The 11,881-nt window shown below is 34.2% G+C and overlaps 1 protein-coding gene across 3 annotated transcripts; it reads right to left on the minus strand.

Annotated features, from left to right (window-relative positions):
- Positions 1-1,052: 1,052 nt before the first annotated feature.
- On the minus strand, positions 1,053-10,207 carry LOC110602419 (protein GFS12). 3 transcript variants are annotated; one of them, XM_021739937.2, is made up of 17 exons: positions 9,933-10,206; positions 9,753-9,847; positions 8,766-8,859; positions 6,688-8,135; positions 6,204-6,531; positions 5,912-6,127; positions 5,672-5,744; positions 5,372-5,577; positions 5,208-5,270; positions 4,352-4,560; positions 4,107-4,218; positions 3,487-4,005; positions 2,702-3,006; positions 2,357-2,600; positions 2,203-2,276; positions 1,712-1,847; positions 1,053-1,277 (listed from the first exon to the last, which is right to left on the minus strand). In XM_021739937.2, the coding sequence occupies exons 1-17, from the start codon at positions 10,056-10,058 to the stop codon at positions 1,128-1,130; spliced, it is 4,398 nt and encodes a 1,465-aa protein (XP_021595629.1). In that variant the 5' UTR covers positions 10,059-10,206; the 3' UTR covers positions 1,053-1,127. The 3 variants fall into 3 exon arrangements, with proteins under 3 accessions (XP_021595629.1, XP_021595627.1, XP_021595628.1); XM_021739935.2 differs by having other exon boundaries at positions 6,688-8,859; positions 9,933-10,207; XM_021739936.2 differs by lacking the exons at positions 5,372-5,577; positions 5,672-5,744 and having other exon boundaries at positions 6,688-8,859; positions 9,933-10,207.
- Positions 10,208-11,881: the final 1,674 nt, after the last annotated feature.

An 11,881-nucleotide genomic window follows, 5' to 3' on the forward strand; every position in this document is an offset into this window, starting at 1 on the left:
TCTAATATTTATTTTATATGTAACACTTTAAAACTAATCGCTTGTGAAACGGTTAACACTTATTTAAACTGCTAATATATATCGAGCAGGTTAAAATTTTTAATATTAAAAAATGGCGAGGAAGAATCATGTGGATCTTTTTCTTCGGCTAAGAATATGGCTTTCTCGATTTTTGAGAAGTAAAAAGCAAGGTGATGCATGTCAGTTTTGATTCTTCATCTTCATCTATTATAAATGACATTTATTAGTTAAAAAAGAAGAAGAAAACGGAGGTTGAGACTCTGGAAAATGAAGGAAATGCTGGAGTAATGGTTGTACATTTCTCATCCATTGTATTTTGATGTGTCCGACTGGACATCGGCAAGTGATGCATGCTGATAGGAGGTAATGAACAGGAGGAAATTGGCTTTAACTAACACTGGAAGAAAGAAGAAAGAAACGGAGAAAAAAGAAAAAGTAAGACTCTTTCTGAGTTTGATTAGGCGTGTCGAACTGATCTCTTGATTTTTTTTCTTAAATTTTTATTTTAATTAAAAATATAAATAAAAAATAATATCTTATTCTGAAACCCACTTTACCTTAAATACAAAATTATGAGTTCATTTAGCTAAAAAAGTTAAATTAAACTTATTTAAATTTATTTCGTGAACTTATTTCTGTTTTAAAAATTTTAAAAAACCTTACCTTGATTCAAAAACTTTCTTCCCAAACTCTTTACTTAATAAATATTTCTGTATAGATGTAAAAAAGTGCATTTTGGAATTTTCATAATAATCAATGTGAACAATGAGCAGAAACAGAGATGCAGCTCAAACAGGGGGAAACGGTAACGGTTAGGCATAGACGTCAGGAAATTATCAAATTGCCCAAGGGGCAAGGGCTCTAGCCAAAATGTCTTTGTCGTGCCGAACTATGAAATACTTTGCTTCCTAAACTTGATTTTCCATTATCCTCAATGACAGGTTGGAGACAGCGATGGCAACCTCACATCAACATTAGGTTGGAAACAACTTCCAGTTGCAACAAAATGAATTGCTTAATCCCAAAACATAGTAATCGAACTCAAATTAAACGAGATTATTAAGTAAATATATAAAATATAACCTTTTTGGGGCATCAACGCACATCTAACAGCATATTCTCAAATAACCATCTTCTGTCCCAACAACAAACAAACGTGAGAAAGGTAGAATATCTATACTTGATAGCACTGACAAATTTTTCATCCCATGATCAGCTGCACATAGTTTCTGAGGCAAAATCTGTTGCTGCCCATCCTGCATCATGAAATTCACACAGTTGTAATTATAATAATTGAACAATGGAAAAGGTAGAGTATAATATTATTAATTCCCTTAAAATACCGAAGAAAAGATTCCCTGGCAGTGAAAGACTGATAATAGATAAGGGGCCTCTAAAAGAGAGCTGAAAAGTGTTATCCTACCAAATTAGGATCGTCTCCCTTCTATGGGAGAACCACCAGAACCTAAAGCTCAGGAAGAAATGGCGTAACTATTTCCATAAAAATTATAGACACCATAAAACTGTCCACATCTAATTTTCATTTGATCTTAGACTTGATAGTGTCCACCAAAATTCCTCGTGTTTGCATTTTGCAGACAAACTGTATGAGCAATGTTCAATAAATTCATAGTTCTTGAGTTATGTGCCTAAGAGGAGCATGGTTGAAGAAATAACATTCGAAACATACTTCTTCAGCAGATGTGGACAAGGTGGAAAGCCCAATCTTATTTTTAGAAATTGAAATAACATCTTGACCCCACACAGAGAAACCAGATATCCCATCAGTATGGCCTTTAAAAATAGTGGGCTGGGGCGGCCAATTCCTGCACAAATATGTCCCACAATTAGATTGGATAAAATTCAACAAATCAAACAAGAAGCTTAAACACAGACTAAAAAAACAGAAGATTTTCAATGAAAATTTATAACATAAAAATACTATTTAGGAAAGGTAAAGATGTCTATGCCAAACTTGAAATAGTGATTGTGAATTCCTGACAAACAATCATATATAGAACTCCAAACCAACGTAATTAAAGCTTCAACTTTAGTTGAGGCTTAAAGTATCAAAGAACTGACATCAAAGTAGCAATCAAGCTCCAGAAGCCAGATCGTAAATATAATATGTCACAAACGAGAACTGGTAGATTGAAAAGAAATGAGATATTATGAAACTACCTTCTCAAGTCCCAAATTCGCAGAGTCCTGTCAAGAGAACTGGAAACAAGCAAATGGTCCTCTGGTGCAGCCAACTGCACACATGCAATGCAAGGTGAGAACAACAGCTCTTCCAATTAAAAACATAGCATTCTGGCTAGAAATTTAACCATACCTTTGTCACATATCCATCATGAGCCCTCCAAGAAGCAATAACATTTCCACTTCTCAAATCAAATAGCCTGCAATTACCAGAACTTAGTCCAGTTGCAATCCAAGATGGTGAAGCAAGAGTTCCATCTGCTCGAGTTTTGTCAGATCCACATGAACATATTGAAGAGACAAGAGAAGGGAAAGTGGATTCAACAGCTTCACCCCTCCAGAGATGAAGCTTTCGACTATGGGCAACATCAATAAATCTGTGTTTTTGAACAGAAGTTATAAAATACTTAACTGCATTAGAATGAGATTTTCTTGCACTAGCTTAAGATGAAATCTTAATGAAACAGCAGGATATCACCTCACAGAACCATTTCCAGTGCCGACCACAAGCATTTCAAGAGACTCTAAGTACTGCATACTAGTGTACAAGCTCCCATCAAATGCACTAGTCAATAATCCACTTGATAGTGTATTGGAGTTCAACATATTCAGATGATCAACATTGATCTTAGAGGATGAAGAGCTTGAGATGTTTGTAGAATCCACTGATTGTTCAGCAAAAAGTGACAGTACTTTCCCTGTTCTGCTATTCCAAACATGAATAGTTCCATCACAAGACGCTACCCTTCCACTGGATGACAATACACAAATGTCATTCACAACCTGCAAGTTTCATACCAATTAGAGGCATAGCTCTAACCACAAACAGATCTAGCAAAAACAAATGAACTTTTGGTGTATGATAGACATCCCTCCAAAGCTTTAGAATGGTAATATTAATGAACACCAAAGGCACGTTTGAAAAGAAAATTACAGCCATTAAATTAAAAGAAGATTGTAGCCATACTCTGAAAGGGAGCAAAAAAATTGATACGATGCCAGTTCTGGTATTTCTAAATCAACATCATCCATTAATGAAATACATGGAGGAGCACCCACACTCCAAAACAACCACAACAATTTTAAGCTGAAGAGAAAGTGTGTATGTCTCTCTCTCAGTCTGTGCATGTGTGTACATACAAAATCTCTTTTCCTATAGTGTATCTGAGGAAAAGAAGGTACAGATGCCTCCATGTGAACAATATTTTTGTGCTTCAGATGGCTCGACAAAGGCAAAAAATAGTAAAAGATGCAATTACAAACCTCCTCATGACCATAATAACCAGACATACAGTTTATTTTTGAAAGTTCCCACTTTTGAACTGTTCCCTTGAATCCTGGGACAATTCCTGCAGTAAAAACCAAGCACTCATCTTGGGTAACAGCTAAAGATCTTAATGCTCCATGATGTGCACGGATTGAGTGTACAATAGATGCTCTGATCTTCCATGGAAGTTCATCTTTTAGACTCGCAACACGCCCAAGGAAATCAGGCCCTTCCCAGCTGTCAGCTGGACTGGGTAACCAAAACCATGGTTCACGCTTCAAAAGGTTTGAGGCTACATGACTTTCAACTGAATTCTGATGAATGCCATCTAACAGTCTTTGAGGAATCATGTTTTTGCCACCTTTAATTCCTTGTGATTGTGGAACTGACCAACCAACCCCATTAAGCAACAGCTTAGCAGGATTGTACTCGGATGTTGAGCTCTTGGTAAAAGCAGGCCTTTTACCAGTTATATTTTCTGCTCCACTTCTAGATGATTCTCCTGAATATTCCCACTGAATCATAACAGTTATGAAGTGCAAAATATGTACATGTGAAATGCACAGACCTGCACCCTAACAATTTCGTATTGATATTATAATTTATAAGCATATACCTTCCAATTGTGAAACCGCAGAAGAAATTGCTCAAGCAGCAACCAAGTGGCACAGCACTGGCGAAGTTTCTCAATCCCAAGAAGAGATGCAAATGATGGATATAGAAGTAACCTGAAATTAGAAGGAAAAAAAGCTCAATAAAAGTAATAATATATGGTGGCAATCAGATACACCTATACAATTATGTGAGCAATCCCATGCCAGATTTGGCTTTTTGAAAGGCCATAATGAATATAACACCCACACAAGGTCCATTCGGCTTTCAATTTGTGCCTCCCCATCTACTTTGGCTTTGGAAATCCTCAAGTTTCTGCCAAAAGAGCCAGAAACATTTCCAGTTTCCTGTGAGAAAGCAAGCTCATCGAATAGCTCTTTAAGTTGCGGCAGAACATGTAATGCTGTTAATTCTGGTCCAATTCGTTGACAAACTGCCATGAGAGTCATAGCAGCAACCTGACAAAAGAGATTGCGTTGCTTAATGAAAACATAGAAAATAGTTGGCATATCATGAACAGAACTAGGGAAAAGGAGGTTCATAGTGGAAAAAAGCAAATTGAGAAAATGAACTTAATATAGAGGAAAAGGAAGTTCAGAAAGACTAACTCAATCACAATCAGATTGAAAACAAAAGTTAAACAATCAAGAGGGCATTTTTACTGATTAAGCAAGTTAGGATCACAATGCTAGCACAAAGTCAATGAGTATAAGCAAAGTAAAAGCAGCAATTCCACGTTTGAGGCGCTAAAAAGGTGTACACAGCATAAAAATATCACGCAAGTTCAATGTTGCATATAAGAGACACACTTGCATTCAATTAAGTCTAAATACTTTGAATTTGCATGATTTACAATTTTAACAAGCCTTACAACAACTTTTTGTTCTTGCCCTTTGCAAGCAAACCTACTATTGGAAAATAAAAATATAAACATCAAAAAGAGATGAGAAAATAAAACCTTGTTGCATATTTCCAACCTACTTAATAGGAGAATTACTTCAGGTCACATCGAATGAGGAACAAACATACTACAACTTTGCCTTCACAAATAATGAAAGGAAAAAGCCTGCAAGATTAAAAAGCACAGTATAGAAGTTTGGACCACCTGAAGCACCGACATATCCAATTTTGTCTGCATAAGGATAGTAACATGTAAACAACTTCTATCCTGCATGATCAAAGACGTACCGTGAACTTTTCAAGAAGTAGAACAAACCTTCAATAAGAACAGAAATAAAAATGAATGAAGACTAAAAGCAATATCCATACTTCAATCAGCTCCTTCACAATCAACTCCCTTTGCAAAAATGCAACTACACCATCTAATGTATTCAGACAATCAATTAGGGATAAACCACTCCAACTATGAACAGGCTCAGGCTTATTCATATATGAAACACTGATACAAGAATGAATGACTTGTTTAAGCAACGGTAGCATTTGTTTGACAATGAAGTTATCGCCCAAAAGACCACCTGAAAGGTCAGCAAAGCAGAGAGGTAGCTTAATGAATTGATCATGCCCATTCCATAAAGAACATTATTCTGCTGACCAATAGACAGAAAATACCAATTCTAACCAGCACATCAATTCCATCAGGACACAGTCCTTTCCCAAAGCAATGAATCAAAGGCAAGATTGTCTGGATCAACACACAGATATAAGTATGTTACAACTGCAAAAAGAAATTGAATTCTTGGATGGCATTTCACGTGTGTGAGTTAATGCATAATTGCATACACACAAGCACACAATCATTTTGTGCATCCAATACCATATTACAAAACCAAAACCTCTAGAATGATCAACCTGATTAACTGTGATGGGTACACCAAGCTCTTCACTTGTGCCAATCAGCAGCACAGAAGCAACAGCAGCTGAACTCTTATGAGGAGAAACATACAAATTTGATATAACCAAAGGATGTATTGTTTCCAAGTATGCTTGTTTACCAATGAGGTTCCAAATCTCCTGTACAAATGAACCTTGGAGAAGTGATACCTTCAAATGTGAATAACCTGTAGTCTGAAATTAATTTATTTATTAGTAAGAGGCAAAAAATGAAAGTTGCACACATACAACAATAATGTTCACAACTAGCCTGTAGAATCTTCTGGATAGCTGGCAAGATCAATGTCTTTACTGCTTTTGGTGTCAAACATTTTATGAATTCTTTCAGCAGTACATAAGCACATTCAGCTTCAGTATCAGACTGAGAATTTACTACAAGAGGTAAACAATAAGGGGCACACATTTCAGCTGCAAAGGCTCCCATTGCTTTCAGGGCTCCTTGTTTTGCAAAATTAGCAGCATATTGAAGTCGGGATCCATCACTTGCTAGTAACTGAATTGGTGCAATAAACAAGTAGGATGACTTGACTGTTCTGGGAAAATAAGGTGATTCCAAAAGACTTTTGGCTGATGGCCTCCTAATTATTGAGAATGGGAAAAAGGAAAACAAATAGTTCAGGCATGCGCACGTAAAAGCCTTTAAATCTGACAATAACACAAAATCAATAAATATTTGAGAACCACAAATTCCATTGTGTATACCACAACATTTATGCAAAACAATTAATAAATACCTCCTCCAATCCTTCTGGATACAGGCTTCCACCAGAACTTTACCATGTGGGGGAAGTTCGAGTATGGACTCAGGTAATACACCACTTCCAATATACATAGTTAATGATGTTGAATTGAAGAGTGGCCTCTTCAAATAAAGCTCTGCCAATACACAACCAATTGAAAACACATCCTTTGCAACATCTTCAGAAGAGTTCCTTGAATACAACAATCTTTGCTTCCAAAGCAATAGCTCTTGGAATCCCATGGATCCTTCAACTTCCTCCTCTATATGCTCAAGAAGATAACTTAAATTAATATCAGATGGAAATCCATAGGTTTTACTAATTTCAAGTGACTTAGATATACATTTCCCAATATTTTCAGTCTCTGACTCATCAACAGAAGACGTAGTGCGCACAAGGCGTTCTGGACCATAACAATATTGAGGACTCAAGTGACCAGCGTGCTCAGAAAATGCAGATGCATTTTCCAATTCTTGTAAATAAGAATTTTCAAAAAGAAGAGGTGTCTCTCTCTCTACCCCATTTGATTGGCATTCATTCACAGCAGATATATTTGTGCTATAGCATTTCTTCATTGGAGAAACTAGACGTCCAGGATGTGGTCGAGTAAAGAGCTGTCTGCGTCCCACCGACCTTAGCTTTGTGGGCTCTGACGAAGGTAGCATAACATTCTTGGCAGCCACAGCTGCCTGCCCAGACATTTTGTAACCAAATGTAATGTCAATCCAGTTATGAATTTGACATGAGACTCGGTCACTTTCCAAAGCATCCCGATGAAGTTTAATGAACTCCTCTGGACTATGTGCCCATGAAGGTACTGCCAGATTGGTCATGCCAGAGTGCACAGAATAAAAGATTTGAGGATCACAGTAGAACTCTGGGATGCATTCATCAGGTGTCCACTGGTATAGTCTTAACATATTAGAGGGATATTCATTGGGTTCATAGACTGAACGAACAGCCAGTCGCAAAACACTTAAGGGTAACCTCCTAGCTTTGTAGCTGCAAACTGCTAACTCAGAAAGGCATTCATCCGATATATGATGAGGTATTTCAGATGTTGAATAGGTGAAGTCCAACTGTTCATCACCTTTTGCTAACCGCCATTTACTTTTGCTCAAGTCCCGCCACCCTAAATCAGAATTTTCATCAGGTTTTGTGCTAAAGTCTATTACCCATGGCATTACAGTATGAAATGTATGATCTCCCCACCTTCTCCCAGCCAATCTGTTTAAGACAAGCAGATACTCAAAATTGCTCAACTCTCCCTTCCACCACAGATGAAATTGTGAATGCCAATCTGTAGATGGCGAAAGCTTCAAATCTGCATAGAGTCCATGAGAAGAACAACCATCCATGCAGCAGCAAATTCTTGCAGAGACAGCAGGATGTTTGTGTTCAGCTTCTCTTGAACACAAACTAGATCTTGATTTTGGCTTATCCTTAATGCACAGCCAAGACCAGCATGAATTAGTTAGCATTATATTAGATGGATGTATGTTACCATGGTAACCCCCTAATCCATGTAAGCAAGTAAGGGCAGACAGTAGCTGATAAACCAAAAACCTTATATGCCACTCAGACTTTAAGACATTGGGGCAGTAATGCAGAATACTATCCAAGTTGTATGGAGACTTTGGAAGCACTGAGTAAATGTACCCAGATGCTTTAAAGTATCCAAGAATTGGAGCTATATTTGGATGCCTCAGGCAGCCAGGGATACTATTCTCATCAAATGAAGGAACCCCAACTAGACGAAGAAAATTTACACTATCTTTCCCTGAAGCTTTTCCTTCAATCAAGCAACTAAGCGAGCACAATACTTGATTTTCCAGATAGCCAGACAAAAAGTTAGAAGTAAGCATTTCAAAGGCATTAGAGGAACAAGTACCTATATGAGCAACTGAGGCTAAAGCATTGAATGTACGGGAGCATGTGAACCTACTAGAACATGTACAAGTGGAACTTTCAGATCTCATCAGATTTACAGATCTTCTGTCACCATGCAGCAAATAAGAAGATTGATTTAATGAATATTCCAGTGTACTTGACCTCACCATTAGATCACTGACCTTGGAAGGATCTTGGCTTTCTTCAGATAAAGACATATCACCGATCCTACAATTGTCACTGTCTTCAACAACATTTTCTATTATATATTCATCACTGCCAAAAGGAAGCAGGAAGTTCAGTTGAAATTAGTTTAGATTGTCATGAAAGATAACAGATATGCGTCTAAGCTATCTAGGGTAACATAACATAACTAATCAGAATTTTTGTTTAAAAATTACCATGCCCTCCAAAAGAAATAGGACCCAATAATCACAAAATTCAACAAGAACAGGTTCACAGAAAAATGTTGGATTAAAAAAGGCTAATACTTGGTCCGACCCTGTACGTGATATGGGTACAGGTGTAGTATTTAGTTGGTAAACTATATAGGGTCGTAATACACTACAATATATTGATCAATTCACCTTGATGAAAAATCAAGTAATTCAAAGCAGCTATTTATTGTGATAAGAGGCTATTTTATGGGCTAAGAATTAGAGAAAAATATATTTACGTATACTATATCCTATGTAATTAAAAACCATTTTTTCCCTATATTATTGCTTTATCTTTTAAATACTAAACACTTTTTCTTTATTTTTTACAGAATTCGCTAATTGATTTAGGTAAGCATCGGCACGACCATAAACAATTATTAGGTTCTTCATTAGGCATCAACAGTTCCTTCTAAAATTGGAACAATTTACTGAAATTGGGAGGTCTATTAATCTGAATTGATGAGCTATCAACAAGTATTAGGCACACTACACTCCCCAAGAGAACTCAGGTACGATGCTAAGAAAGCATTGTTTGGAGGTACGGCCACGAATACCGGGGATTATTCTCTTATGACCGTTAAAAAAAAAATAGGGGAAAACCTAAATTGATGAGCTAAAATTCAAAGCCTTTGAAATAATCAATGGTAAAATTCACCACCAAATAATTAAAATTTAAAGCCTTAAAAGAATCATTGGAAAAATCAGCAAGAAAAAAAATAAGAATCTTACACGTATTTAGTCAAGCAATCGTGTTCTTCAGTCGGCAACTGCTCCAATATGAACTGAGAAGCTGAAGCCGATGCCTCTTCCTTAGAATTTGGCATCTGTACCATTTCAGACAAACAAATGCAATTACGTAAAATCCTTGATGCCAGAGAGAGGGGGAAAGAGAAAAAGAGGGGAACACACCTGGACAACAGCAGAGGAGCCGAAGGGGAAAGCAGAATCGGATAGGCCATAAGAAAAGAGAAGTTGGTCCGAGAAATCGGACTTTATTCGGCGTTGAAGGCAATCGAAGCACGTCTGTTGCTTCATGTTCTGTGTTACGCAAGCTCTACATCCTTCATTTGGATCTCCATTTGCTACTGAAGCTAGCTTTCCATGTGAATTCTTAGGTAGGCGAATCCCCCTCTGGAAAAACGTCAATTTTTCACTTCCTTGCTGGAACTGTTGTCAGTCTAAAACGCACCGTTCCATAATCTCAAATTGTCAACAACTTACCCATCGATGCACATCTCTCGGCAAACAAATTATTACGCAAAATACACACTTAATTATATACTTATATTTTAATATTTTTATTTATTAGATAACTTAATTTTAATTATAATGTAATAAATACCTAATTTTTAAAAAATTATTTTTAAATATTTAAATTTTAAAAAAATATTAATTTAAATACAATTTTAAAATCATAAATTTAATTTAATTATGTTTAAAATTAATATATTTTTAAAATTTAAATATTTATTAAGCTAATATTAAAATTAAAATATTTAATAAATAAAAATATTAAAATATAAATATTTAAATATGCAATTAATCAAATTATTACATATGTCTTCCAAGTAATTTTATGTTGCAACTGTTATTTCATCTATAGACTATCATGATAAATATATATGCAATTACACTGTATAATTTATTTATCTCATAATTTTTATTTAATTTATTTTGTAAAAAATTTTTTAATTAATTTTTTGATTGTACACATTTTAAATATATTATTATAATATAAAAAATAAAAATAAATAATAATTTTAATATAATTATAAAAAAAATACGAAACAGAATTAATATATATCTCTAATTATTTTACAGACAATATTTTTTTACAGGAGAAATAAAAAAAATTAATAAATCAAAAAATAAAAAGACTAAATATTTATTTATTTTTATTTTCTGTACAAATATTTTTTTTATTCATTTTCAAATACTATAAAAATTACTTAATTTTCTATAAAAAAAATTATTTTACAGTGATATAATGCTTATAATATTTTAAAAAATTAATAAATACAAAATATTTTTCTAATTAAATAAAAAAATGAAGTATTTTTTATGTAATTTTGAATTCTTTTCAAAAGAGTAAAAATCTTACTGAAGCGATAATATACAAATTTATTATTTTTTATTTTTAAATTATAATTAAATAATAAGAAATAAATTATTTTATTTAAAAATATTTTTAATAAAAAATATTTCCTATTTTTCATATAATATATTTTTTAAATATAATTTATTTTTCACAAATCAACCTAAAGTTTCGAAATACGTACTATGCCCGATATGACTTACCCTTGTGTATCAAATCACATCAGACGCAAATATTTTTGGAATACGGCAACTACAAAAACTAATATCGTTAAAAAGAAAAATACTACAAAAATTTAATGGGTAAAATTTATTTAAATGAGTTTTTACTCGCCTACTAAAACTTTGAACTACGCATGTTGCCGTGCCGACTTTTTTTTTGCCTTATTTAAAAATTATGCATATTATTGACTTGGGTCTTAAAGCTTAGCTTATTTCGTAGTTTACAAGATTAAAAAGGTAAACAGGTAATTAGAAATAACTTAATAATGGGTAAAATGACTTTTTTTTTAAAAAAAGTAAACTATGCATTCATCTATATAATTACACTTTTAAGGAATAATTTATTAGACATTTAAATTAAAATAGTAATTTATTTATGTAAATGGATCTTTTACGTCCTCAATAAATATTTAAAAAATCATTTAAACAATTGTAAAAAAAATGGTCCATTTGGATTTTTTACCAGTTTAAAATAATCATTTAATTTTTTAAATTTTTTAAAAATAATCACTTAAGTTTAAAATCCTAATTCCAGTAAAACT

The sequence above is a fragment of the Manihot esculenta genome, chromosome 15 (genome assembly GCF_001659605.2).
Source record: "Manihot esculenta cultivar AM560-2 chromosome 15, M.esculenta_v8, whole genome shotgun sequence".
Taxonomy (NCBI): domain Eukaryota; kingdom Viridiplantae; phylum Streptophyta; class Magnoliopsida; order Malpighiales; family Euphorbiaceae; genus Manihot; species Manihot esculenta.

Bases quoted from the DNA above. Each gene is read 5' to 3' on its own strand.
- LOC110602419 (XM_021739935.2), bottom strand. From the start codon at position 10,058: ATGAAGCAACAGACGTGCTTCGATTGCCTTCAACGCCGAATAAAGTCC. The intron at 6,532-6,687 runs GTATTTATTAAT...CTCAATAATTAG, and splicing joins ATCCAGAAGGATTGGAGGAG to GAGGCCATCAGCCAAAAGTC. The intron at 1,278-1,711 runs GTATGTTTCGAA...TTCATGATGCAG, and splicing joins TGTCCACATCTGCTGAAGAA to GATGGGCAGCAACAGATTTT.